This window comes from Alosa sapidissima, chromosome 4, assembly GCF_018492685.1.
Source record: "Alosa sapidissima isolate fAloSap1 chromosome 4, fAloSap1.pri, whole genome shotgun sequence".
In the NCBI taxonomy this organism is placed as follows: domain Eukaryota; kingdom Metazoa; phylum Chordata; class Actinopteri; order Clupeiformes; family Clupeidae; genus Alosa; species Alosa sapidissima.
This window is the reverse complement of record NC_055960.1, coordinates 12,309,367-12,337,190: the sequence shown is the minus strand read 5'-3', so window position 1 is coordinate 12,337,190 and position 27,824 is coordinate 12,309,367. Positions and strand designations below refer to the sequence as shown.

Sequence of the window (27,824 nt, the reverse complement as noted above, 5' to 3'; positions counted from 1 at the left end):
TGTGTGTGTGTGTGTGTGTGTTTGTGTGTGTGTGTGTGTTTGTGTGTGTGTGTGTGTGTGTGTGTGTGTGTGTGTGTGTGTGTGTGTGTGTGTGTGTGTTTGTGTGTATGTGTGTGTGTGTGTGTGTGTGTGTGTGTGTCTTAAAACAGATGAGTTTAAATGGGTTGGGTTAAAAGGGTTAAATGGCTGTTTTATTATGTCCCTCTCTCCCTTTTGTCACCCTCCTTTCTCTCACTCACCCTTTCTCTTCTTCCTGCATTGTCTCTCTATCCCTCCATTCCTGTCTCCCACAGGGTGCTCGAGGTCTCCCAGGGGAGCGTGGGTCCAAAGGGGAGTCGGGAGATAGAGGTCCCCCTGGCCCCCAGGGCCCTACAGGCCGCGCCATCGGAGAACGGGGACCAGAAGGACCGCCAGGCCAGGCAGGAGAGCCCGGAAAACCAGGAATACCAGGAGTTCCAGGACGTGCCGGAGAGCTGGGCGAAGCTGGAAAACCAGGAGACAAGGTAATGGAAAGGATGATGAGTAGAATGACAACAGGTCCTAGCAATATAACTTTACATTTGTTTGTTTTTAAACAAACAAATCATGAAAAAAAAAAACAAATACAGTATAGAAACTTGTACGACAATTACAAAGTGGTCTGAATTTCAGAACATGACATGATGTCAAGATGTATTTATATGTATATGAGATGGCTGTGTTACTGCTATATGTATAAGTATGTATGTATATACTTATATGTATATGAGATGGCTGTGTGTCCTACTGTATGTTACTGTGTAATGTACTGTCTTGTTTAGGGAGAGAGAGGAGAGAGAGGAGACAAAGGCGAGCCTGTGAGTACCTTGCACACCTTCATAAACATGCTGTATCCAGACCTTAGTGATTCCAGGCATATGATATGATTATGTTGTGTTTTAGGGCCGAGTTGGTTTGACAGGGGCTGTAGGACCCCCAGGACCAAAGGTACAAACGCACGCAAACATACATACACCTGTACACACACTTCACTCACTCAGATGCACACACACACACTTACTTGTCCTTCGCACTTAATTCACACACACACACACACACACACACACACACACACACACACACACACACACACACTCACACACACACACACACACACACACACATACACACACACACATACACACACACTGTAGACATGCAAGCACATATACTGATCACCCATACACCCACACTCACTCAGACACACACACACACACACACACACACACACACACACACACACACACACACACACACACACACACACATACACACACACACAAACATGCAATAATCACACACATACACGTATGGATATACACTCAGATATGAAAACAGAAATGTTGTAGATTAACAGTGGTTAGTAATGAACTGGTAACATAGCAGCATTAACACGTTTTCTCCCAGGGGGAGAGTCTTGCTACTGCGTCTAGCGTTCCTGGACCTCGGGGTCTTCCTGGAATCCAGGGCATCAGAGGGGAGCCCGGGTCCGCAGGACTGCCTGGCGCAAAAGGAGACAGGGTGAGACTGAGACTGAATGCTTTACACTAACCATCCCTCATCAGACTGACATACACATGTCAAAAACACTTGTCATAAGTTAGCAGTTAAGACTAATATAAAGATAAACATTAACCATGCCTTAGTTATAAGACTAATATAAAGATGTTATACACATTAACCATGCCTTAGTTATAAGACTAATATAAAGATGTTATAAACATTAACCAAGCCTTAGTTATAAGACTAATATAAAGATGTTATACACATTAACCATGCCTTAGTTATAAGACTAATATAAAGATGTTATAACACTTTAAAGTGCCCATATTATGACTATTTTTCAACCAGTTAAAATAGGTCTATGAGTTCCAGAAAATTAGTAATTGGTACTTGTAAATGCTTTTGTAGCTCATTAGTTTGAATCATAAGGTGATCTTGAAAAGGAAGGAAGGAGCTCATGAGAATGACTGATAATGCTATATTATTAATTCATACGTTGCTGACTGTAAAAGACAACTAACCTGTATGTCTCATTATCTTACAGTGAGTGTTTGGATGCGTAATGACCATATGTGACTCTGTAAGCCTGTCCCAAAGTAGAGTGTTGTTTTTCTCAGGGTGTCGCTGGTTCTCGGGGAGAAAAGGGGGACAGAGGCGACCACGGAGAGAAGGGCCGTGATGGCTTTGCTGTAAGTCCATTCATCACTCAGATGTCTTCAGTCTTTTGAATTTTGGCATTTTCAAAACTCTGTCTGGGCCTAATTATTTTCCAATCATTTTCAAAAGTGCAGAAGTTGCTGACTGACCATTATTCAATCAATAAATAAAGATGTTCTTTTGTATTTTTCCATCTGTTGCTGATATTTCATAATGTCAACACGAACAGCAACATGAACAACAAAACTACAACATAGTTTATTGTGGGAAATATGTCCTAGTAATATTCACCAGAGCCTAATGTGTGTGTGTGTGTGTGTGTGTGTGTGTGTGTGTGTGTGTGTGTGTGTGTGTGCGTGTGTGCATGTGTACGTGTGTGTGTTTCAGGGATCTCCCGGAGAACCAGGGAAACCTGGATTGGATGGAAAACCAGTAAGAGGGGTTTAATCTGATCACTTTCCAGCATATCATATCCGTACAGATGAAACTGTTAAAATATTATCCTCCAGTCTCTTAAGGGCCGTTCACACCAAGAACGATAACTATAACGATAACTATATGTCATAAGACATGAAGAACGATATCGTTGGGGATCACTTTCAGAGCGATTTTGAGAACAATAAAAAGCTAACAGCCAATCATAACTCATCACATTTAAACCATCACATTCATTAACATAAGGAGAGACTTTGCTAATCATTGGTCAGTGTGGACGCTTTTATCGTTATGGTTATAGTTATCGTTATCGTTATTGTTCCTGGTGTGAATGGCCCTTGAGAGACGTTTTAAGGATAGATGCAGCACTCCTCTTCGTAAGTCGCTCTGGAAAAAAGCATCAGCTAAATGAATATATGTAAATATAACTTCTAGCTGTATGTGGTCATGAGTGCAGAGAAACTTCCTACTAGAATAGTTTCAAATAAGACACATTTAAATGAAATGAGTTTTATTGGTCATTCAGTGGAAACAAACTGTGAAAGGTAAGCAAGATATTCCTCCTTTTAAATTGATCTTGTGTATTGTATATTCATGATAGATGACCAAGATGTAGTTATAAGATAAGTGTTAGCATAATGTACACATTCATGAAGTCACAGGGAACAGATATACTGTATAAATATCAAGGAGAATGGCTGAGGACATTTTGATGACATCTTATTTGTGTTATTACTGTTGTTGTTATTTACCTGTTGTTCTACCTGGACAGGGTCAGAAGGGCTTTTCAGGGCTGCCAGGCCCCCCTGTGAGTAACAGTAGCTCAGCAGGAGTGACTATAATGGAATGGGACGTGGTACGGGATCAGTACAGTGAGAGGCTGGGCATTGGCTGACCAGTAGATCCAGAATCTGCTGCAGAGCTGCTGAAGGCTTTGCAGAATGTGCACGTGACAAGCAGAATGCATTGCCTCTAATGCCTTGTGCCTCTATCTTTCTCTTCTATGTTCCCTCATCTGTTCATTTCTCCTCTCCTCACTCCTTTTCTCTATCCCTCTCTCTTTATTTCGCTTTGACCTTCCTTTTTTGCCTCTTGGCCGTTTTCTCTCCCTCTTTCTTCCTGCCTCTCTCTCTCCCTTCTAGGGTTCCCCTGGGTTCCCAGGTGTAATAGGCCGACCGGTAGGTGATGTGGCTGTCTCTTCTTGCTGCTTTGCTCATAGTTAGAGGGTGTGGAGGGTGGGGGAGGTCATTTCTTTAACGTGTGAGGTTTGACTGATGTGTGTTTCAATGACTGTTTTTATTTGGTTTATTTACGATAGGGTAATCCTGGAGAAACAGGCATAAGGGGACCAACAGTAAGAACCCATAAAACACACACACACACACACACACACACACACACACACACACACACACACACACACACACACACCACACACACATACAAACACACACCAAGCTAGATCAGAACTCTTTTTTTGCAATGATGTTCCTCATAACAACAAATTCCAACCTGGTGTATATTGTGTAATTATACTTAAAGAATATGTACTATAAAATTACATAAACACTTAAGTATCTTCATCAAATACATTTCAGAATGCTTATAACAGAACACTTATAAATAGTGACTTGCATGGGAATGCTAGAATGACAGAATGACAGGACACATTATGAAGTACAAATTGGTGATGTGGTATGATGCTTACAGGGTCCAATGGGTGGCAACGGCCCTCCTGGTCCACCAGGAGTGAAAGTGAGTTGGTGTCTCTCTCTCTCTCTCTCTCTCTCTCTTTCTTTCTCTCTGTCTCTTTCTCTCTATCTCTATCTCTCAGTACAGTATGAATGTTTATTGTTTTATGTTTGCAAAATGTTTCTGTGTGTCTTCCCTTGCAGGGCAACCAGGGACCACCAGGTGTCGGCACTCAAGTAAGTAAAACTTGCCAAACCAGAAAGCTGTCCAAGTGGCCAATCAAACGTGAGATTATGTCCAAGATGTCCAGTAAAACATTTTTATTATAACCAAGATGCCCAGCCAAAAGTGTTATTATGTCCAAGTAGTCCAATCAAAAGTGTGATTGTTACTGAGATACCCAATCAAATGTGATATGGTGTCCAAGATGTCCAATCAGAAGTGATATTCCCCTCTTTCATTCTCTCCCTCCTCAGGGACCTCCTGGAGCCCAGGGCCCCATGGGATTGCCTGGCCCTGCAGGAACCCCGGGCGCTGTGGTGAGTTATGATTGGCTAAGCTGGTTATCCCCCATCTGCTTTATCCATCAGCTTCACAGCTAGACATGGTTAGCCCTGTCAGAGCTGTAAAAAAGTGTCATTTTAGCTTGTGATGTTTAGTGTAGCACATGTGCTCTTGTGCTAGGAGAGTTCGATAGGATGTAAACCACCGTCTGCCTCCTGCCTTGGGAGTGAATGCTCTTTGCTTTATCTTCCTGTAGGGGCCTCAAGGGCCACCAGGTCTGCCTGGGCAAGTGGTGAGTACACAGCACCAGCAACACCATCACCCAACACCAACTACAATCTAGTCAGACAACGAATCATTCAATTCAACAGCAATAACAACAACAACAACAACAACACAGTTATAGAACATCAACATGTATTCAATAATGCATAAATGATCATGTATGTGTGACAACAGGGTGAGAGTGGCAAGCCAGGTGTACCAGGAAGAGATGGCATACCAGGAAAAGAGGGGACACCAGGATTACCTGGGAAACAGGTGTGTGTGTGTGTGTGTGTGTGTGGTGTGTGTGTGTGTGTGTGTGTGTGTGTGTGTGTGTGTGTGTGTGTGTGTGTGTGCTTTTGTACACATGATATTATATCATTAGTGTTTTATTTGTCTGTGTGTGTGTATGCTCTTCTATATGCTATACTCTTCTCTTCACAGGGTATTCCTGGGCCAGCGGGACCCTCAGGGCTAAAGGGAGAGCAGGGGGACAGTGGTCCTCCAGGCAAGGTGTGTTCACACTAACAGTGTAATACAAGCACCGGTGCTCTGTAGCTCGCTGTCCGCTATCAGTGTTGTTGTCTAACCTTCTGTCTCCCTTCTTCCTCAGAGTGTAGCTGGTCCTCCAGGAGTGAAGGGGGACCGAGTGAGTTCTGTGTGCCCCACGCTTCACGCACTTCACGCACACGTTTGCCATTTCGCCAGAAATGCTTTTTATGTTTTAGGTCTCCTCTAGTCACATGACTGCTTGACTTAAAATTCCCTTCTGCGCCTTCTCTGATTGGTTTAGGGGTTTCCAGGTCAAACACTACCTGGCACTGCAGGTGAGCCTGGAGTATCTGGACAAAAGGTCAGTACATTAAAGTCAACACCAACAAATTTTACATTTTATCCTTCTGTCTCCTAAAACTAATGATGACTAACTAATTACCAAGGATTTGCCTAAATCAATGAGTTTTCAAAGTCAGAGTGTTTGTGTAAAAGAGTATGTTGATGTTCTAAGGGAGTATGCTGTCTAAGTATGCTGTCGGTATGTTTGTGTTCTAGGGTGAGAGGGGAGACAAAGGACCTGCTGGAATCAAAGGAGATAAAGTTAGTCTCAATGACTAGCTAGTGATTAGTCTTATCTCTGAGGTCTACCTTGAATACTGTGAGTGATTTTACTTCATTGTGTGTGTGTGTGTGTGTGTGTGTGTGTGTGTTACACAGGGTGTGCCTGGAGATGATGGAACACCAGGGGAAGATGTGAGTTTCGTCTAATCTGATTACACAAGCAAAACAAGAACATATCACAGACTGTTATCTAGAGATGAAGATGCCATTCTATTAACCTCTCTCTCTACAACCCCTCCTCACGTTTCCACACTCTCTTTATCCCTCCCTCGGTCTCTGTCTGTCTCTCCTAACTATTTTACACAGGGCTTCCCAGGACCACCTGGCCCTAAAGGAGACAAAGTAAGACCAACACCTCTGCTTATTATCCCTTCTTACCTTTAGCCAAGAACGATAGATAGATTCTACAGGTATACAATACCTGAGTCTGTTGAACACTGTTGTTAATGTAGGCCAATACACCGTCTCACAGTTAAGGACAGGGTAGACATAATCAACAACAAACATTGTTTACTCAGTGAAGATTGACTGAGACTGAAAGAAGTAATGGGATGGGCATTTCAAGCATACAGTAGCTTAGGGATAGAATACTATACCTCCTCCTGTGCACACACATAGAACACAGACGGAGGGAGAATGAGCCACGCATGGTACTGTTTTTTTGACGTGTATCATTCATTTAAAGATGACAGAGAATTGAAAACGTTTTTTATCTTGACTTTGTTGAATAAGGAGAGTTCGGTGCACGGCTACAAAGCTACCAGCTGGAAAAATGGTTGAAGGAAATGAATGATGGACCTTGTGTAATGTACTGAACTTACAGTACATAGCCTTACAATTACATGTGATAGGTACTGTGCTGTGTATGAGAGGGCTGATTTTTCACGAGTGTGAGTTATCCTGAGTGCTTATTATGAGTGTGGTGGTCACTGAAGAGTTGTATTTTCAGGGGGAAAGAGGAGTGGGACTCGCAGGCCCTCCAGGACGAGTAGGACCTGCAGGGCTGAAGGTATAACTCACACACACACACACACACACACACATACACACACAGACACACACACACATACACACACACACACACACACTTGAGAACACATAAGTGCTACAATACAGTATAGCCCAAACAAATAACAGTCAATCAGCAAAATCCAGCCCTAGTCATTGGGCGTGTTGTGTCATTCAGATGAACATTTTTCACTGTTTGTGCTGTGGCCTTTAGAGACGTATAGTGGGGTTAGGCAAAGATTAAGTGAGTATAGATGACAAAAACATTGCCAGGAAGTGGATGCTGTGTTTGCCAGGAAGTGTCATCTGTGTTTGCGTCTGCCTTGAATTTCCCCTGGGGATCAATAAAGTATCTATCTATCTATCTGCCAGGGAGACACTGGCCTCCCCGGGTCGCCTGGCCCTCCAGGGCCCCAGGGTGCAGCAGGAATTTCGGGTCAGCCTGGCGTAAGAGGAGAGGTTGGGCCTCCAGGACCCCCTGGACCAGTAGGAGAGAGGGTGGGTAGACAACATACATCTGTATCTGTGTTTTATTTAGATGTTGCAACCAGAATGGACTGTCCCTGTTCTCACCCTTCAGTTCCCACCTCTCTCTCTCTGTAACTTTCATGCTCTCTCTTTCCCTCTCCCCCCATTCTCTCTCTCTCTCTCTCTCTCTCTTCCGCTCTCTCTCTCTCTCTCTCTCTCTCTCTCTCTCTCTCTATCTCTGCCAGACACAGACATGCAAACATTTGATGTTAGTGTATATGATTGTATTGAATGCTTGTGTGGTTTTTGTCTGTTTGTGAAGTATGTCTGTGAGTTTGAGATTCATACTTTGAATGTTTCTATGAGTGTTTTGATATATATATTATGGATGGTGTCTTTGCATACAAGAGCTCTGCCTTGAATGTGTGTAATCATTTATTGTGTGTGTGCGTGTGTGTGTGTGTGTGTGTGTCTGTCTGTGTGTGTGTGTGTGTGTTTGGTGTTACAGGGTCTACAGGGCTTCGTCGGGAGAATTGGCAGCCAAGGAGCACCAGGATCTGCAGGACCTCCTGGCCCTGCTGTATGAACTCAACATGATACACACATTCTAATGAGGACTCAACATGTTATACACACAAATTATAATAAGAACTCGACATGTTATACACACATTATAAGAACTCAACATGTTATACACACACATTATAATAAGGACTCAACATGATACACACACATTATAATAAGTACACAACATGTTATACACACACATTATAATAAGGACTCAACATGATACACATACATTATAATAAGAACTCAACATGTTAAAAACACACATTATAATAACATGTTATACACACACATTATAATAAGAACTCAACATGATATACACACATTATAATAATGACTCAACATGTTATACACACACATTATAACGAGGACTCAACATGATACACACACATTATAATAAGGACTCAACATGATACACACACATTATAATAAGGACTCAACATGGTACACAAACATTCAAATAAGGATTCTAATAAGGACTCAACATGATACACACACATTTTAATGAGGACTCAACATGACACACACACATTCTAATAAGGTTTCTAATAAGGACTCAAAATGATACACACACATTCTAATAAGGACTCAACACATTACATACACATTTTAGTGAGGACACAACATGATACACACACATGTTCTAATGAGGACTCAGCACGTCACACACACACATGTTCTAATTAGAACTCAACATGTTACACACAGCCCCTCTTTGTTCCACTCAGGAGAAATGCATGTTGTATTTATTTCAGTTTTGTCCTTTCTCCTCTAGGGTGCACCTGGCACAAATGGCCTCAAAGGTGACAAGGTATGCGCTTACGTACATAAAGTTAATATATTTCATTGACAGCTCTTTATGACACGCCACATATACTCTAAGCCTGCATGTGCTGTACACAAGCCTGCATTTGCTAATGCAAAGCGAATGATATGCCTGCTGGAGTGCACACGTGTTTTGTGCAGTGTACAGTATGTACAGTATGTCCTTGAGACAGGAGGTGTATGCGTATGTGCTATGTGCACTGTATGACATGGTTGTGCTGGAGTGCTTACAGGAGGGTTATGGTGTGTGTGTTTTCTGCAGGGGGAGTCCGGAGTGGGAGCTCCAGGAGCTAGAGGAGAGAGAGGAGACCCCGGGCCCCGGGTAATCATAAAAACAATAATGATGATGATGATAATAATAAGGATAATATATAACAAGGATAGTATTTTTTATAGGATAAGGACTCCAGTGACTCAAGGGTGCTGATGGTGGCAAGGGTGTACAGAAATAGAGATACACCAAAGGATCGCAATATTATGTTTTGTGACATTTGTATCAATTCTCAAAAACACTGTATCGATTTTTAATTAATAATACATGCAAAATAGTTGCTCTGCTTGCATCGATTTTCTGCAAATGGTGTGTTTGTTATACCATGAAAATTACATTTAGATTAGAATTAGTTTTTTGTTAGTTAGTTTATAGTATCACAATATATCATCCCAATTGAATTGTAAACCCTGTATCATGATACATAGGATTGTCAGTTTATTGCCAATGAGGCATAGGAGCTGATGTACATCAACAAGAATTCATTCATATTCATATTGATGTATACAGTGTAAATAGCCATTTCTACGTATTTTAATGTGTTTTAATTTACAGTTCATAGACTGAAATTGATACTAATGAAGTACTGTGATACTAATAGAGCACTGGTGTGTGTGTGTGTGTGTGTGTGTGTGTGTGTGTGTGTGTGTGTGGGTGTTTCTAGGGAGAGGAAGGGCGTGCTGGAGTGGACGGAGCCCGAGGGCCTGCGGTAAACACTTCTTTACTGCCCTCACTTGCATTTTCCTAATGTATCTCTTTTTTTCCCACTCCAACACATGTTTGTGTGTGTATGTGTGTATGTGTGTTTGTCTGTGTGTGTGTGTGTGTGTGTGTGTGTGTGTGTACATGTGTGTGTCTGTCTGTCTCTGTCTGTCTGTCTGTCTGTGTGTATGTGTGTTTGTGTACATGTGTGTGTCTGTCTGTGTGTGTGTGTGTGTGTGTGCGTGTGCGTGTGTGTTTGTTTGTGTACATGTGTGTGATTTCAGGGTTCTCCTGGTAGCAGAGGAGACAGAGGAGAAAAAGTGAGTATCCGCAACAAACACTCCTCACTGGATGCTTGTTGTTGCCACAGATTTGACCACATTCATCAGTTCTCCTCTGCAGTAGGAACTCAGGAGAGGGCACCAATTCTTCCAGAAGCCTATTTCTAACCCCAACATTCCTGTTCTAGCTCTAAATGCTTTGCTTTTGTCTCGACTTGAATTAATTCTGTTTGGACAACAATGGCTAACTTCAAGCCAAACCCTCACTGTCTTTGATGACAACAGAAAACAGTGGCAAGTCTGTCTGGCATCTGTGCATTCTGCACATATCTCACAGCACTTAGTGGTCAGGAGAAACACTGCAAACCCAGCAGGCCTGCCCTGTGTAACAGTAATACTGTTACATATCTTAATAGCCATGGCAACTGTGCCAGACTCATGAATACACAGTACCTTACACTTATTTCACAGTACCTTACACTTATTATCATTTATGAATATACATTGTCTTTCCTAGGGAGACGCTGGTGCTCAAGGAGACAAGGGAGAAAAGGTTTGTAGTTTCATGACCTGTTTACAGTACATGCTGTATTTCCAGATTTATTTGCTTTTCAGTTACATTACATTTAGCAGACACTTCTTGACCAAAGTGACTTACATATGTCAGCTATATTACAAGGGATCACATTGTCCCCGGAGCAACTTGGGGTTAAGTGCCTTGCTCAAGGGCACAACGGTGGAAGCCAGGAATTCTAAATTTAATCTACTAAACCCCTCTTCTACTGCACTCTTTACCCCCCCCCCCCCCCCCCATTAATGCACAAATAGGCTGACACCAGACATAATTTCACTGCATTCTTACTTCCAGTAACTATATGCATGTGACAATAAACTTCCTTGTATCCTTGTACCGACAACTTTCAGGCTACTGCACGCTAGCCCAGCTCCTTAACCACTACACTACCACCGCTTTTATTGTGTTTTGCAAGATATGCTATTTGACCCACTCCAAATGTAGTGTAAGGCAACATGGATAAAACTAATCTATTATACGTATAGTATAAGTATATATACTTTTTTGATCCCATGAGGGAAATTTGGTCTCTGCATTTAACCCAATTGGTGAGTTAGTGAAACACAAACAGCAAACAGTGAACACACATTGAGGTGAAGCACACACTAATCCCGGCGCAGTGAGCTGCCTGCTACAACGGCGGCGCTCGGTGAGCAGTGAGGGGTTAGCTGCCTTGCTCAAGGGCACTTCAGCCGCGGCCTACTGGTCGGGGCTCGAACCGGCAACCCTCCGGTTACAAGTCCAGAGTGCTAACCAGTGGACCACGGCTGCCCAAAAATACAATAACTATTATATAATAAAACTTACTTTTTTAATACAAATGCAATACATTGAGCTACAAAAACTGAACAGACATTCATTGATCATGTTTTGGACCAGAATCCTTATGTTTGTCATTTTTGTTAACCCTTGAAGTGAAGCACAGCTAACTCACCTCTGACTGTGGTTGTTGTGAACAGGGGGAAACTCTGCTTGTTGGAGGGGAACAAGGAGAGAAAGGAATCAAAGGAGAAAGGGTAAGTTAGTGTCCTTTTGCAAACAAGCAGGTGATCTGCTGTAACTCAAGCTCAGGTCCCTATATATTCTGTATTGTCTTGTCATATATAGGGGTCATTCCCTATCAGTTCAAACAGCCTTGACCCCATGGTCTCAGAATGTTTTGTTCAAACAGTCTACCATGTCTTATGTAAGAGACGACATGGTGTTCGGGTGTCAGAAGATAATGCACATTCAAGGTAGTAACCATGACGTGAATTGAAGCAAGACCTTGGTTTCAAATTTGGTCTCATTTGAAAGCATTTCCTAAATTAAATTGCTTCCAATATATACCATTGCAAATGGCTGATCCTCATGAAATAGGCTCAATTCATAGGCTCAATTCATAATGACACATAGAAACTATGTACCAAATATGACACAAATCGGCCAAAAGGGGCCACAACAGACACATCATTATCTCAAGAACCGCTTAATCTTAATCTTAATCTTAAACTGCAGGTCCCCTTTTTCATATGTTGAACCTATTGAATAGTGAAGTATTTCCCTTTAGGGGCGTCTTCATCCAAGCTGCTTGGACCCCGTTAATCACCACTTGTGACTATATTATTTTTATCTGTCTAATTATTTTATTTGTCTAATGTCTAATGCCAATCCTCTCCCAGGGTGACCGAGGCCCTAAAGGGGTTCAGGGGGAAAAGGGTATAAAAGGAGAAGAGGGACCTCCAGGACTACAGGTGTGTGTGTGTGTGTGTGTGTGTGTGTGTGTGTGTTTGTGTCTGTATGCCTGTGTGCGGGCGTGTGTGCGTTCCTGTGCCTGTTTTATTTTGGTGTTTACTAGGCTACTATTCGGACTGTTCACTGTCTAGTTGTTCTTCTCATATCTGAAGATGGCTGGAATGTGTGGTGAAGTTCACCAAATATAACAAAACGTGCTCTCAACCATTAGTCAACCATCAGTGACTTTACCTTCACCTTCAATGTACCTTCAAAATTGTTTGAAAATAAAATGTGATGGGGTGTATGTTCAAATAAATTGTGGTGGGGTCTATGTATCAGAGTAAGAGTGGCGCTAAAGATGTGTTCTTGTGTATGTGTGTAAACATGTTCTTGTGTGTATGCTTATAGGGTATACAGGGAGAGTCCGGGGGCAGGGGATCCTCTGGATTCCCCGGAGCACGAGGGCCCGGTGGACAGAAGGTGATCAGCATTAATCAGCGTTAATTATGAATCCCAATATTTACTGTATGGAGTGCAGCAGCCAATGTGGAAACCTTGATACACCGCAGACCAATGGGAGTTTTGTTGATTTAAATTTCTCCCTCTCTCATCTCTGAATATTAATTATTTCTCCATCTTCCTCTTTTTGTATCTCCTTTATTTAGGGTGAAGCTGGTATGCCAGGACTACCAGGCGAATCGGTAGGAGACTGTGTGTCTGTGCTTGTGTGTTTGTGTGTGTGTCTGTGCATGTGTGTCTGTGTGTGCCTGTGTATGTGTGTGTGTGTGTGTGTGTGTGTGTGTGTGTGTTTATGCATTTGTGTGAATGTGTGTTTGTGTGTGTGTATGTGCCTGTCTATTTTGACAATGCTGTATACACTGAAACAAGGCTTAAAACATGTTCATAGGGCGTATGTTTACTTTGTGTATTTTCTCCAGGGCTCTCCAGGGAAAGATGGCTTACCTGGACTGAGAGGCGAAAAAGGAGAGTTTGGCATGACAGGACCACGGGGGAGCAAGGTGTGTGTGTGTGTGTGTGTGTGTGCATGTTTATAATTATCACAGTCAGGTAGATCAGCTATTATAGTGAAATCAGCTTTGTTAAGAGTTCAATTAGAATCAATACATTGACAATACATTGTTGGACTTTTACTTTCTGAAGCAAGAGTTTTTGACAACTGGTCTTTGGTAAAATAAGGGGAAAACTGTCGTTGGATACATCAGCTCTGTGTTTAAGCTGTTGGTGTCTCTGATTGGTGATGAAGGGGGAACCAATGATTTGCTGTGTTTTTTAGGGGGACCGGGGTTCTAAGGGAGCCTGCGGAGCGGCTGGACCCAAAGGAGAAAGGGTGAGTTAATGAAGCATTAATTGTGGATGGAAATGAAAAGAATAATATATGCTAGAGCATTTGGTTAGGCTGAATTAATACAAACTGAGGTTGGCACAGGGACCTCTGTTAAATCAAAAGGTGTAATATTATGACCACCGCTAGGGCTAAAATATAGGTCACATTTGTCAAAGTTTTTATTTGGTCGATTCCCAGGACACTGAAATACATGACATGGGGCACATGAAATGTGGTGGGCATGTAGCCCCACTAGGCTGATAAGGAATAAAAGCTTTTAGCTTCACTAAATTTGCAGGATACATGTATGCAGGATTTCCATGACAACCTCCGGACATTGAGTTTTGTGAAATTCCGTTTGATATGAATTATATTATGTGAAATGGTGGAAGAATCCAATGTTTTTGTTCATAGGGTGATGCTGGGCTTCATGGGCGTGCTGGTATGCCAGGGAGGAAAGGAGAGCAGGTAACACACACACAGAGGCACACACACAGACACACACACACACACACACACACACACACACACACACAAACACAGACACAGACACATTCACACACACACACACATGTACAGACACACACAAATACAGCCACATACACACTTACAGACATACTGTATATACACACAACTGTACCCACCACTTGACATTCACAATCCATGACCTGGTTCAAACAAAGTTACACAGTCAGGGACTCAAACTAACTACGTTTGTCTGTGGACCTAAATTGGTAAAATATGTCTTGTCTTCACCGTGGGATAGTGAGAAACGTAATTTCGATCTCTTTGTAGGTCTGGAACATGTGAAGAAATTGACAATAAAGCTGACTTTGACTTTGACTTTGTAACCCTCTCCATCCCACAGGGAGAAGTAGGTGCTCCAGGCATCACTGGGGCTCAAGGCAAAGAGGGCCTTATTGGCCCGAAGGTGAGAAAGGGTTTGTCCCTTAATACAGTGAAAACGTTTATTCTTCAAACACAGAAATTGATTGTCAATATTCATAATTATTGACGAGTAAGAATGGATGCGACATTTGTGTGTGTGTGTGTTAATATGCCTGTGTTCAGGGTGACCGAGGATTCGATGGCATCACCGGGCCTAAAGGAGGCCAAGGGGAGAAGGGTGAAAGGGTGAGTTGAAAACTGTTTTTCCAGTTACATTGCATAACATACCAAGATGAATTGACATTATTTCTATTATGACGTTCTTATTTGTGTCTTCCTTTACCAGGGGCCCCCTGGTATCCCTGGGCCCCCGGGGCCAAGAGGTGTGGATGGGGCTGCAGGGCTTACTGGCCCCCAAGGGCCTGCAGGGGGCAGAGGGCCTGAAGGACTGCAAGGACAGAAGGTGTGTGTGTGTGTGTGTGTGTGTGTGTGTGTGTCTCTTTGTCTTTGTCTCTTTGTCAGTCACCTGGGACCTGGTGTTCTTCTTGGGTAAATGAGTTATACACCCATTGGACAAGATAACGCAAAGCTGTTTCCCTTTTAATTCAAACTGCTAGAATGTGTTACAGCTTGTAATGTGTGTCTAAAGGTGTGTGTGTGTGTGTGTGTGTGTGTGTGTGTGTGTGTGTGTGTGACTATAGGGGGAGCGTGGCCCTCCTGGTCCTGCCATGGTGGGAGCCAGGGGTATCCCAGGTATACCTGGAGAGAGAGGAGAGCAGGTAACATCTATCTGGGAAACCAGGAGAACTTCACTGCACAGTGTGTGTTGTTAGGGGGAGTGCTCTATCACATTATCAGTTTTATCAACCTTATCATCACATATGAATTATCAGTTTAATACTGCACATACATAGCTGTACTCATAACACTACTACTAATTACTTAAAAGTATCATGATGCTGTTACAGCAGTGGTCCCCAACCACCGGGCCGCAGCCCGGTACCGGGCCACAGGACATTCCTAACCGGGCCGTAGCCTACGACATGAGTTTTAAAAAAATTCATGCGAACTAAACTAAATTTAATTCGCAATAATGTCACGTTTTTACATGGCATAGGTCTATATGCAGTTGTTTGATTGCACGCATGTTTGCATTTTTCAAGGTCTATTTTCTTACGTCTGTCTGTCCTGCCCTCAACACTTTTACATATTGCCTTCAGCGCTGCGCAGCCTCAGGTCAGCTCACTTCACTTGATCAGTTCTTGGCGAACGGTAGTGTCACACGAAGTTAGCTAAACTGCTAGAATGAGCAACAAAAAACAAGCATCTTTAGCAGGTCACTGGCCAGAGTGTTTGAGTTGCGAGAGCCGCTGCAGAGATTTCTTACAGAAAAAAAGTCACCGTTAGCTGCACATTTTAGTGATGAGGACTGGGTGTCAAAACTCGCTTACCTGTGTGACATATTCGGGTTGCTTAATGACCTCAACCTGTCACTCCAGGGTAGGATGACGACTGTCTTTAAACTGGCAGATAAAGTCGCTGCATTTAAAGCAAGCTTGATTTGTGGGGACGACGAGTGGACCGGGGTGTATTTGATATGTTCCAAACAGTAGTGGGGGTTTTGGGAGAGACTGAGGCAGGGCCCTTTCTCTCGCAGCTGGTGTGCGATCACCTTGTTGCGCTTTCAAATGAGTTTGAGCGTTACTTCCCATCCTCCAAAGATCCACGGCAAACCAATGAGTGGGTCCGCAACCCATTTGTCAATATCCCGAATAGTCCTAACTTGTCAGCGCAGGAGGAAGAGCAGTTGATCGAAATTGCAAATGACGGTGGTCTTAAGAGTGTGTATAAGGAAACCTCTCTGGCGGGTTTTTGGATCAAAACCAAAGCAGAATATCCCAAGATAGCCGTAAAAGCGCTGAAAACGTTTCCCACCACGTATCTATGCGAGGCCGGGTTTTCGGCAATGACTGCAACTAAGACAAAATTGCGCAATCAACTGGACATTTCAAACACACTGAGGGTGTCACTGTCTTCCATCACCCCCAGATGGAAGCTTCTTGTTGCAGGGAAACAAGCAGGGCTCACACTGATTATATTTGTAATGCACGTTTAGTTCCCATGTTTTGTTCCCATATTTTGTTAAGCATGTTCACACTTTAGCTTCAAGTTGTTCAATATTCATAGTTCATATTGTTCAATTTTCACTTCTTCAAGTTCATGTTTTTCACAAGAGATCGTTACCTTCACTGTTCATACATAACTGGAGCTAGTTCTTTTCAAGTAATGCATGCACAACACATATGGAACATGGAACCCCCGACCCCCCCCCCCCCGTGCCCATCAATACAGAGGTCTTAATTGGAGATGCAACAGTGTTGTCTGTGACATGTTTGGATGTCTACTTTCGGCTGCATTAGTTACATTACATTTATTGTTGCAATAGTGACCTTTGACAGTTGGTCAATTTGATGTGTGATATGAACATTCACTGGGACATGCATCAGTTAAAATGGAGTCAGCTCAAATGAATGGATATTTAAATGATGAGATTTATTTCTCATATTATTTCAGGGCGAAATGGGATTGTCTGGAACTAAAGGAGATAGAGGGGATCCAGGCTTAACGGTCAGCACACACACACACACACACACACACACACACACACACACACAGAAACAAACAAATGCTTAACATGTGCGTACTACACACACATGCATGCACACCCTCACACACCCATCCACAAGAACACTCACAGACATGCATACAGACACACACGCAAAACACAAATACAAAACACATGTGTACACACAAACAAATGCAAACCACAAATGCAAAACACATGTTTACTCACACACGCACATGCACACGCACACGCACATGCATAGACACACACACACACACACACACACACACGCACACACACACACACACACACACACAGATACACACACACACACACACACACACACACACACACACAGCAGAAGGCCCATTCATAATGCCAGCCTCCTATTAAACAGGGGATGTTCATTACTCTTTTCCCCACAGGAGGATGAAATACGCACATATGTTCGCACTGAGATGAATCAGCACTGTGGTAAGTCTACTGAGGCCCATTTCAATATTATACCTCAATTGCTAAAGTAAAAACAATGGGCCAGACTCACTGGGCCAGATGTAATAATGCTTTTGCGCCCACTTCAGGCGTATTTTCTTCGCAACGTGCACATAAAAACATGGCGTGGTATGTACAAACAGGTCACAGACTGCCTGTCGCAGGAGCTGAGAATGGCAATTTGCACTTTACTGTGTCATGCATATGCATAGGAGGGTCAGGGGAAAGTGGGAGTTTTGTGTAAAAAGATGGGAGGAGAAGCGTAAAATGCACCTAATTAGATATTCCCCTGTATGTACCAAATCTTTCCATGAGAGCGCACATCTGTTTTGTGATGAAATATTTCCACCTTGTAAAAGCAGGTGTTAAACCAACTAGCCTACGTGCGCAAGTCTTTGGAGTAGAACTACTGCTTTTCATTATCTTCCTGCTTGTTGAGGGCAACTACACGCAAAACTGTCACATCCATAACACCAACTAAATACCATGGCATTGTGTTAGCATTATTGATGTGACAGTTTTGCGGGGAATTGCCCTTGACATCTTGTCATCTATTGTATTATTTTGATTCCGTTTGATTCCTTTTTTTATTCCTTTTAATGTTAACTAAACATTTGATTCCTTTTAACGTTTGATTCCTTTTAATGTTAACTAAACGTTTGATTCCTTTTAACGTTTGATTCCTTTTAATGTTAACTAATGTTAACTGATTGTCATCAGTTAACTTCATTCAACTGCGCTTGTAATTGCGGTAGGGGGTGAAAAAGGCACTGATTACCCGATGAACTCCAGGTTTGATAAATACCACGTAAATTGAAGTATCACAGCACTCGCTTTCTGCGGGTTGGCCATAGAGCTGATAACGCTGTGTTCGCAAATGTACATACATCTGGCCCACTGAGTCATGTTTAAAGGAACACGCGAACCTTTCGGGAAATTTGCTCATTCGCTGTCTCCCTTCTCGTCTCTGTGCGTGCAGTAACTCACCCTCACCATTAGCCTAGCTTAGCATAGTTCATTGAGGTGATCAGAACCAACTAGCCTATAGCTCCCTAAAGTGACAAAAGAACTTGTTGTTGTGACTTGTATAATTACAAGCACCAATGTAAAATGAGACACACTGATTTTCTAAGCATATATACTTGAAACTATGTTCTCATTCAGGCGAAGTACTGCTACTTAGGATGAATGATTTGGGATGAATTGATATGCAGCACCTGAAAAGCTCCATTTTTACTTCTGTAAATCCCAAGTAGCAGTGCTTCGCCTGAATGAGAATATCGTTCCAAGTGTGTAGACTAGTTGGTATGTATCATCTTATCTAACTCTGTGGGAAACGGCGAATTAGCTAATTTCCCAAAATGTTGGCATGTCCTTACCCCTGCTGCCCACTGACCAAGTATCAAGCAATACAACCAACTCCACCAGCGAACCATTATGCCTCAAATACCACTGGGCTGTTCAAATGTCAAATGTTGGGCCATACATTTAATACATTTAATGTTACTGAAAAGTCAGTAACTGCTAAAAAAATCCAGATATTCATCTGCAATAAAGATTTTACAACATATTGGGATACATCTAATGAATTTCATTTTTATCCTCTGAACCCACCCACCCCTTTCCCATCTCTAGCGTGTGGAGGTAAGTACCACCGAGTCCCTGTATATGGTTGATTTTCAGTCATTTCAGTCATTGACATAATATTACTCATTTAATTAACATTAACAATAGTAACAATTACGTTACTGAAAGTTTGAGACAGTGTTGGTCTCATTATAACATTGGTCACAATGTAGTTGAGACATTGTGTTGGTGTGACTGAATGACTCTTTTTCTGCAGTCACACCATTGTGCATGCATACACTCAGAGGGATTGACAGGTGTATTGTCTAGTCCAGTGTCCATGTGTTGTGAGGACCCCCCTAACTGACTAATCATTGTTTAATGTTGCTAATTTACGTGTTTGTTTTGTGTTTACGTAACTGTGTCTGTTGTTGGGTAACTGTCAGTGGGCTCTGCACTGTGCCACACCGAGGGCAATGTGTGTGTGTGTGTGTGTGTGTGTGAAGTTCGGTGGGTGTTGTGTCTAAGGATGGGTTGTGTTGGACTCAGGTGGGTTGGACTCTGTACCCCTCGTGCCGCCTCAGTCCTATCGGGCTGGCCGCATGCCAGACCACACCCGGACTCGGCTGGGTGACGAGGGTGAGTTACTCTGGGTTCCTCTCCTAACCCCCTAATTGCTAACGCCTGCCGTGTCATAACCCACCACTCTCCTCCATACCCCTCATTCCACTCTCAGGGGACAGCGTCCCTTCCATTTTGACCATAGATATTTGGGACCCATGCCATAAGTTAAGTGTGTGGGTTTCAGGCTTGTGCAAAATTCCAGAATTTATTTGAAACTGCCTCTTAAATTCCAATTCAATTCTTGAATTTCACTTGCATTTTAAAGGGGAACTTGGCAACTATTTCAACGTAATAAACCCGTTTAGAAATCATTTGGATGGTTAAATGACCTGTTCCGGTGAAAATGGTGACTTTCCCCGCTGCGCCTAGCGTCCTCAGGCGAAAAACCAACCTTGCAACATTGAGACTACCGTCCCGGAAAGAGAAGTGAGAAACAAGAAACTAGTTTTAAATCGTGTTTCTTACCTTGTAACATCCACATAGTTCTGCCAAACTTATGCTAACCGTTCGCTAGCTTGTAAACAAATCCATGTGCTTTATCGTTACCTTTTCCCACAGTTTGAAATAGCATAATGCACAATTTCTCCAGCAGAGGGGGAAATCCTGCCAAGTTTCCCTTTAATTGAGGTAGCAAACAGGAAGCAGAATTGCAATTCGAATTGTGCACAACCCTGGTGGGTTTGTATGTGACTTACACCCTCTCAATGAGAGAACGGTGGGTTGGGTTAACAGTTTCAAAATGTTAACTGTTTAACATTATTACTACTAAACAACACATATAACACTGCTGCTGTACCACTACTATAAATGTGTGTGATTATGTGTCTCCATGTGTTTATTTTTGTGTGCTTGTATTTGTGTGTTTGTGTGTGTGTGTCCCATGTGTTTGTATGTGTGTGCATCCACTTCTCTGTGTATGTGTGTGTTCATGTGTGTGTGTGTGTGTGTGTGTGTGTGTGTATACTTACATATTTACCTGTAAGGCCATGAGCTGCGTGTGGTGATGAACACTAACGACCCAGACTATCAGCACATCTACTCCATAGAGAGCTACGACGACCCACTCGCAGAGGTCGTCGACCTACCCCCCTCAGCCAATCAGAGCAAAGGTACACCTCACACTCTACCAATCACATCATTGCCGAGTCACACACTAAGCGCTTTCAGATATAACCTCCGGAGTATATGCGGAGGTTTGTCAAACGGAGCTCCTACCCTTCGGATGATTCAGATATGATGCTAACCTGCGGACCTTATACTGACCTTATACGGACCTATGTGTGAACGACATACACGCACATTACAGAATATCCGTGTGGTTGTCGAGTGAGGGGTGGGGGCTTGTAGAGTTCACAAGAGGCGAGATATGACGCAGAATATATGCGGCCGCTGTCATAACTGCTGTTTGTTTATAAAGTGTATGCATTATGTAGGCTAAAGAAGAAAAATCTATTGTGTGTAGGCTAATACTTGAAGTAGTCACGTAAATGCGCACTTGAAATTGACCTACATGTGTGCTTCGAATAAACACATTTATCTGTTTTCAACGTTATGTAGCAGAATTACTTGGCTATGGAACCCCAAATCTGGTTTGCGTTGGAGAGCATGCACAAACTTTATGGTAGCCTACCAGCCAATTCAGACTAACTTCAAGGCCGTCATATACAACGTTTTTAAGCAACAAACAAAATACTAACATAACAGTGAAATGGTTTATTTTTCCAAAAGCATCCTCTCCCCATGTGTCTATTGCATTTACGTAAGGAGCTTGGAACAAAGTTTAGTTTTCTTCGTTTTCATTTTCTCTAGGCATATTTATGCTCAACAAATATCATCAAGCTCAGCAGTGGTCATGAGAAGGCTATCAATGAACAGAAAAACTGACCGTGTTGGCTAACAATTTATTAAATACTCCTGTTATTGTCGTCAACGACGTCGCTGTAGGCTACTGCCTTTTCAGCGCCTTCTGCTTATGATTTGGTCTTTTGAATTTCATTTGGCCTTGCGATGCATTTGTAGGCTACATAAACGTGTATCTTGCCGTTCCCTTCATGTGTTCTATCACAATACTGTCTGCCCTCATGGACAGTAGCTCCGTGATGTCTGCATCTTTCCAGGTCGGAGATTTTCTGGACAGCACTAGTCTATGACACTCCATTATAACACTGGCATTTAAGTCAGATTTAACCACATGGACGCACGAAATTAAACGTCACCGACACGCCCTCTGAAGGTGTGACTTTTAACCGCATGTTCTACGCTTCGTTCAGACACAGTACATTTACATAATGTCCGGAGGAAATACTAGGGGGGGAATAGTAGAACAACCGGCTAAATTCGGACTTCCATATGACCGGTTATGTCATTCAGATATACGGCCCCACCGTTTAACATCCGCAGAACCTCCGGTTTTACACGTATGTCTGAAAGTGCTTAATGCTGCTGTGATGTTTATTTGTTTGTCTGTTTATTCAATTGATTAAAATGGTGTCCTGTTTATATGTGTGTTTTCTTTGTGTATTTGTGACTACTGTGTGTGTGTGTGTGTGTGTGTGTGTGTGTGTGTTACCGTTTGTGTGCGTCTGTGTGTGTGTGTTTGGTAGGTGAAGTAGTTTCCGTTGATCCCTTGAAAGTTGTGAGACCCAAGCGGGAGGCAGAAGGTGAATGTTTTGTTTTAAAGTTTTGGATTGTGGATGATGCACACCATCATCTTGAAATATTTATTGTATTTTATGTTTCCATCCTTCTCCATTTGAAAGTGCATTTATTGCCTTGTAAGAAACACTTACAAGGGTAGTTTGGTGTTGGTGGTTGGTGGTTGGGAAGCCCTGGTAAAAGGAACAGTGCACATGTGGAGGTCCTTTTCTGCAGATCTTCGGTCTGCTTCGGTCTGCCGCTTGTCATTTTCTTGTCATTTTTAAACCCCATGCATGTAAATTAAGTAACGCCCCTCTCTCTCTGTATCTGTGTGTGTGTGTGTGTGTGTGTGTGTGTGTGTGTGTGCACAGACCCTTGCCTGCTCCCTCTGGAGGAGGGGAATTGTTCCCGCTTCACACTGCGCTGGTACTTTAACTCTGCCGTCCGTGCCTGCCGACCCTTTGTATATAGCGGCTGCGAGGGCAACGCCAACCGCTTCACAGAGTTAGAGGAGTGTGAGGAAAAATGTCTGCTATGAGGTAAACACACACACACACACACACACACACACACACACACACACACACACACACAATCACACACACCAATCATAATTTGCCGTTATTTTTGGAAATCATGGACTCATCTGGGCTAAAGAGGAGAACCCAACAGCTACGATGATGTGGAGGAGCATTAGTGCCTACAGCATGGGCATCTTGTAAATTTGGCAAAGCACAATCAATTCTGAGTCTATCCTAAAGACTATTTATATCGTCCACTAAAAGATACTGTATATCCACGTATAAAGTTGAATCTACTATTATTTCAGTCATAATCGGATGCTATACCTGAGGAATTACAGCTAATGTTATATATCAGTTTGGAGTGCTAGTCACCACAACAGACTTTTAAGCGCAGCAACACTTAATTTGCACTTGACAAACTGATCAAATAGCGACTGTCAGAACAGCACACAATGCCAGTAGACATGACATGAAGTTGATGACCGTGAATCCAAGTCCATTGACTTGCAATACTAGGTATAGTGGACAAACAAGAGGGCAGATAGCGTCACACTGGTAGTAAACTTTTACAGTAAACACTTTTAGGGCCCTATTTTCGCGATGTAAAACCTGGCGCAAAGCGGATTATTATCCCAACGCAAGGTTTAAAATAGGGCTGTTAATGTCCTTGGGCCCTATTTTAGCGATCTAAAATGCATGGTCACTAGCGAATAGCTTAATTAAATTTAGGGGTTTGTCCAGTCCACATTGGGGGTGGTTTTGTTATCAAACGTTATCAAACGTCGGCCAAAAAAAAGCTCACCGAAAAAGAAGAGGGGGTTCGCTGGCCTGGTTCGCTGTTCGCTGGTGGTTGTTGTTCTTCTTCAGTGAGTTTTTTTGGCAGTATGCAAACGGAGTGCATTACCACCACCATCTGCTGGACTGAGGTGTAATGGCAAGTGTACCCTGTAGCCTCGTTCTGGCCAGCGGGTGAATAAGGCGAATTGCCACACCCCTGAGCACATTGTCCAATAAAAGAGACGCGCATGGCACAAAACTCGAGTGTAAGATAGGAATAAACTTTGCGTCAGGATAATAATCCGCTTTGCGCCAGGTTTTGTGTCGTGAAAATAGAGCCTCTTATCTCTGTTTGTTGGTCAACATGCTGTAAGTCAGTATTCTTATAGGCATCATTTGGAGCTTGTTTTATTGTGTTGGTCCTTTATGACCAAACACAATAAATAAAAATTGACCCATACGATTTGTTTCACCATGGAGGGCCACATATAAAAACATATACACATAGGAGCATAAATGTATGCATTTCTTATGAGTATGTGTTGTCTTGCAGGGGTTGAACAAAAAGGATATGGCTGATAACTGGCTGCTTGTACATGAAGTACTTCTTTCATCAAGGTGCTAAGGAGTTCCACATCAGAATCCTCAGAACCTCCCTCAAGTTTTCCTATCTTTATTTATTGTATGATGATAAACATACCGTATTAGGAAGAGTCAATAGCATTTCATATAAATACAAAGAAACACAGTCGTGAAAGACCTCCAAATACATGTCAGAGACTTGCACACTTTAAAAGCTAAACTTCTGAATGGCCATTGATGTAAGTAATGGGTTTGTTGTCTGGCCTCCATACTTCTGTTAAAATGGAACCAACCTAATCTTAACACTGTTTTGGGACACAGTGGGTCTATCAAAATAAAAAATGAGGCAAAGTGTTTTATGTATAGAAAGGATCTGTAATGTACATAATCAGAGAGAGAGGATATGCCTCATGGGACTCACATTTTTATAATTGCATGAAATTTTTTATAATAAAGTATCAGATGTTTTTCAGATGTTATTTTTTGCAATGATGTTGTGTGATAATTTTGTGCTCAACTTTTAACTTTTAAAGTTCATTATGCATTTAAAACTGGTACAGAATAAATGTATGTGTGTGTGTGCCATGCCTGTAAATTGGTAGGCTATAGGCATGGGCTACTCCTGGGGCCTATTGCACAAAACTAGGATAAGGGATTAAGCCGGGATATCTTGGTTATCCTGGCTCAATTTATCCGTGATCCAGTTGCACAAAAGCGGGATAGGGGGCAGCAGGATATGTTATGGTATAAGTTACCATGGCGATTTATTCTGTGGAGCTAGCCTGCTCCAGACCAGGCTAAATTCCAGGATCTATTTAATCTCATCCCTTATCTCAGTCAGCAGTCACCACAAACGGAAACCAATAGTTATTCCACTGCCCACTACACATTGTTATCACATATACCTAGACCCACTGTCATTATTTAAACGTTTGTGATCATTAAATAACTTTTACATACTCGCCATTCCCGACCTGTCATGCGACAATGTGACGTCACGGGAGTGCCTAACCATTTTGCGCGTGGTGGTCGTGGCACTAGTTGCAATATTCTCCTAAACAGAGGTGGTGCTGTTTGTTGCTGTGGTGAAAAGGCTATCGCTACCTACTTCACACCGTAGAAGAAGCAATGAAGCCCCTCTAGTTGCCATGGTGAATCAGTGAATCTGTGATCGGTGGCGGGGTCTATTTGAGGGAGCCGTGAGCGCGCACTTATCCAGGATAGGTTTCACCTGGCTTGGTGAATCCGTGTCTGCTCATCCTGGCTTGCTCGTTGTGCAACCAATTAAGCCTGTACGCTCTTGTTTTGGATTCATTGAGCGCAGCTCAGTAACTTATCCCGGATGTCTTAATTCTGCTTTTGTGCAACGGACCTCAGGTATTATAGCAAGGTGTTACCATTTTAGACAGTAATTGTTGCTAAAATGGCCAGATTCTCTAGCATTTCTGCAGTATGCCTAAGGAATTTCCATTGCCCACCATGGAGTTTGTCAAGTCTGAAGTATCACCTCAATGCAAAAAGTATTTTTATCTCCTCTTTACAAGAAGTAGTTTTATTATACAACAATGCAAACTACAGAAAAAGAACCAACATATAAAGTATATTCTAAAAATAATTACAGGAAAGAAATAAAATGAAATGTATAAAATACAATAAGGTCCCTACTCTAGCTCTGTCCTAAGCTCTGCAAAAAGCTGACAGACAGAAACTAAGGTGAAAAACGAGGGGAAAAAAGGGGAGCTGTGATTACGTCACTTGTGCTACTATATGTGCGTCGCGTTTGTGCTCTGCGCTTGTATGGGGGCAATCATTCTGCCGGTTGCTGTGAAACATGGCATGGATTGTCACCGATTTGGGTAATTTCCTAATAAAGTAGGCTAAGTGGAATGGATTCAATATGACAGTGCACATAAAATGACTGGATGCATAAATGGATTGTTACAGTGATTTCAACATTGGGGGGTCGGGGGTCCAAACTGGTAATATTAAAAAAGTAAGTGGGTCCTGTCCCACCCTCATATAATGGCTCCGACGCCCATGATCATATAATATGATTATATTACACATTTAGGGTAAGCCACGTCAAAGTATAGTAAAAGTAGATGATTTCAGATCAGCTGCTCTGTCAGTAAGGTTAAGCAAAGGGGCAGAAAGCAAATGGAGCCCGCTGAGAAGATGCCTAAGAAACTTTTGACTAACCTTACTTTTGCTAATATGCTAACAGTTCTGCATACTTTAACTTCCTTTCAAAAGCTTCCTCCATTGCATCTTCAAAGGGAATAGTCATCTTCACTTGGGTCCAAGTGCCCACAGGGACCCAGGTTTGAGTCCAACCTGCGGTCATTTCCCTATCCCACCTCTCTCTCTCTCTCTCTCTGTTTTAAAAAGGGAATACTTAGCTTGGCTTGCCCGTGCTTTGCCCCATCTTCCTGAATTTGCCCAATGTCTATTACTGCACTACTACTTTCTGCACAAAAGAAACACGACTTTCCCTGTCAAATTTGAACTTGAATTTCCCCATGGGGATCAATAAAGTATCGATCTATCTATCTATCTATCTATCTATCTATCTTTCTATCTATCTATCTAAATGTCATTATGTGTCCAGGTAGCGGCCCTGGGTTTTACAACCAGATAGAATATTAAAGAGCCAGGTTCATGCTACCAGCTTCCATCTTCACCAACCCATTTACTGTGGTTCTGTGGAGTAGGAAGAACATCATAAGTGGCTCCTACAATGAATTCATTGTGGTTAGCATCCATGGCTCATAGTTCTCTCCAGCTGATCTTCCTCTTCTCAATATCAAGCCAGTTAATCCAATGCCAGTGTTTTGCTTGAGACACCACTGTTGTTCATCAAGCTTCCTCTTTTTGAATTGCAAACAAAGTCAGTTACCATCTGTCACTTCTCCTGTGCTGTAGCATTGCCCAATGCTTTACCCATAGAACCCATATTCAAGATTGATGTAATACAGTACATCAATATGTCAATACAACTATATGTATATGTCAGGCCTATAGGCCTATGTGCAATCAACTATATGTACTGTAATTTGTAGGGGGATAGGGAGAAACAGATAAAGAAAAGAAGAAGGAAAGTAAAAGGATATGAATTGTAATCAAATGATTTTGATGGTCAATAAAACAAAACACACACAGTTC

The 27,824-nt window shown here is 42.4% G+C and overlaps 1 protein-coding gene across 3 annotated transcripts in view; it reads left to right on the top strand.

The window, feature by feature from the left end:
- Positions 1–25,141, top strand: part of col7a1 (collagen, type VII, alpha 1) — a 77,638-nt gene extending 52,497 nt beyond the window's left edge. Inside the window, exons 74-119 of one of the 3 annotated variants that reach the window (XM_042089573.1) lie at positions 294–503; positions 801–836; positions 922–966; positions 1,426–1,539; positions 2,139–2,210; positions 2,566–2,610; positions 3,756–3,791; positions 3,932–3,967; positions 4,324–4,368; positions 4,509–4,541; positions 4,782–4,844; positions 5,066–5,101; positions 5,269–5,349; positions 5,518–5,586; positions 5,687–5,722; positions 5,867–5,926; positions 6,124–6,168; positions 6,286–6,321; positions 6,496–6,531; positions 7,139–7,198; positions 7,570–7,695; positions 8,174–8,245; positions 9,008–9,043; positions 9,320–9,379; positions 9,993–10,037; positions 10,315–10,350; positions 10,829–10,864; positions 11,845–11,901; positions 12,547–12,618; positions 13,010–13,081; positions 13,267–13,302; positions 13,540–13,620; positions 13,896–13,949; positions 14,361–14,414; positions 14,815–14,877; positions 15,018–15,080; positions 15,181–15,297; positions 15,536–15,613; positions 17,409–17,462; positions 17,886–17,934; positions 19,588–19,596; positions 20,068–20,157; positions 21,126–21,251; positions 22,746–22,802; positions 23,151–23,318; positions 24,634–25,141. In XM_042089573.1, coding sequence (XP_041945507.1) covers positions 294–503; positions 801–836; positions 922–966; positions 1,426–1,539; positions 2,139–2,210; positions 2,566–2,610; positions 3,756–3,791; positions 3,932–3,967; positions 4,324–4,368; positions 4,509–4,541; positions 4,782–4,844; positions 5,066–5,101; positions 5,269–5,349; positions 5,518–5,586; positions 5,687–5,722; positions 5,867–5,926; positions 6,124–6,168; positions 6,286–6,321; positions 6,496–6,531; positions 7,139–7,198; positions 7,570–7,695; positions 8,174–8,245; positions 9,008–9,043; positions 9,320–9,379; positions 9,993–10,037; positions 10,315–10,350; positions 10,829–10,864; positions 11,845–11,901; positions 12,547–12,618; positions 13,010–13,081; positions 13,267–13,302; positions 13,540–13,620; positions 13,896–13,949; positions 14,361–14,414; positions 14,815–14,877; positions 15,018–15,080; positions 15,181–15,297; positions 15,536–15,613; positions 17,409–17,462; positions 17,886–17,934; positions 19,588–19,596; positions 20,068–20,157; positions 21,126–21,251; positions 22,746–22,802; positions 23,151–23,317 — 2,904 coding nt within the window. In that variant the 3' untranslated portion in view covers position 23,318; positions 24,634–25,141. Of the gene's footprint in view, positions 1–293; positions 504–800; positions 837–921; positions 967–1,425; positions 1,540–2,138; positions 2,211–2,565; positions 2,611–3,385; positions 3,422–3,755; positions 3,792–3,931; positions 3,968–4,323; positions 4,369–4,508; positions 4,542–4,781; positions 4,845–5,065; positions 5,102–5,268; positions 5,350–5,517; positions 5,587–5,686; positions 5,723–5,866; positions 5,927–6,123; positions 6,169–6,285; positions 6,322–6,495; positions 6,532–7,138; positions 7,199–7,569; positions 7,696–8,173; positions 8,246–9,007; positions 9,044–9,319; positions 9,380–9,992; positions 10,038–10,314; positions 10,351–10,828; positions 10,865–11,844; positions 11,902–12,546; positions 12,619–13,009; positions 13,082–13,266; positions 13,303–13,539; positions 13,621–13,895; positions 13,950–14,360; positions 14,415–14,814; positions 14,878–15,017; positions 15,081–15,180; positions 15,298–15,535; positions 15,614–17,408; positions 17,463–17,885; positions 17,935–19,587; positions 19,597–20,067; positions 20,158–21,125; positions 21,252–22,745; positions 22,803–23,150; positions 23,319–24,633 lie in introns of all 3 variants that reach the window. The other 2 variants (XM_042089574.1, XM_042089575.1) reach the window with 2 other exon arrangements.
- The last annotated feature ends 2,683 nt before the right edge of the window (positions 25,142–27,824 follow it).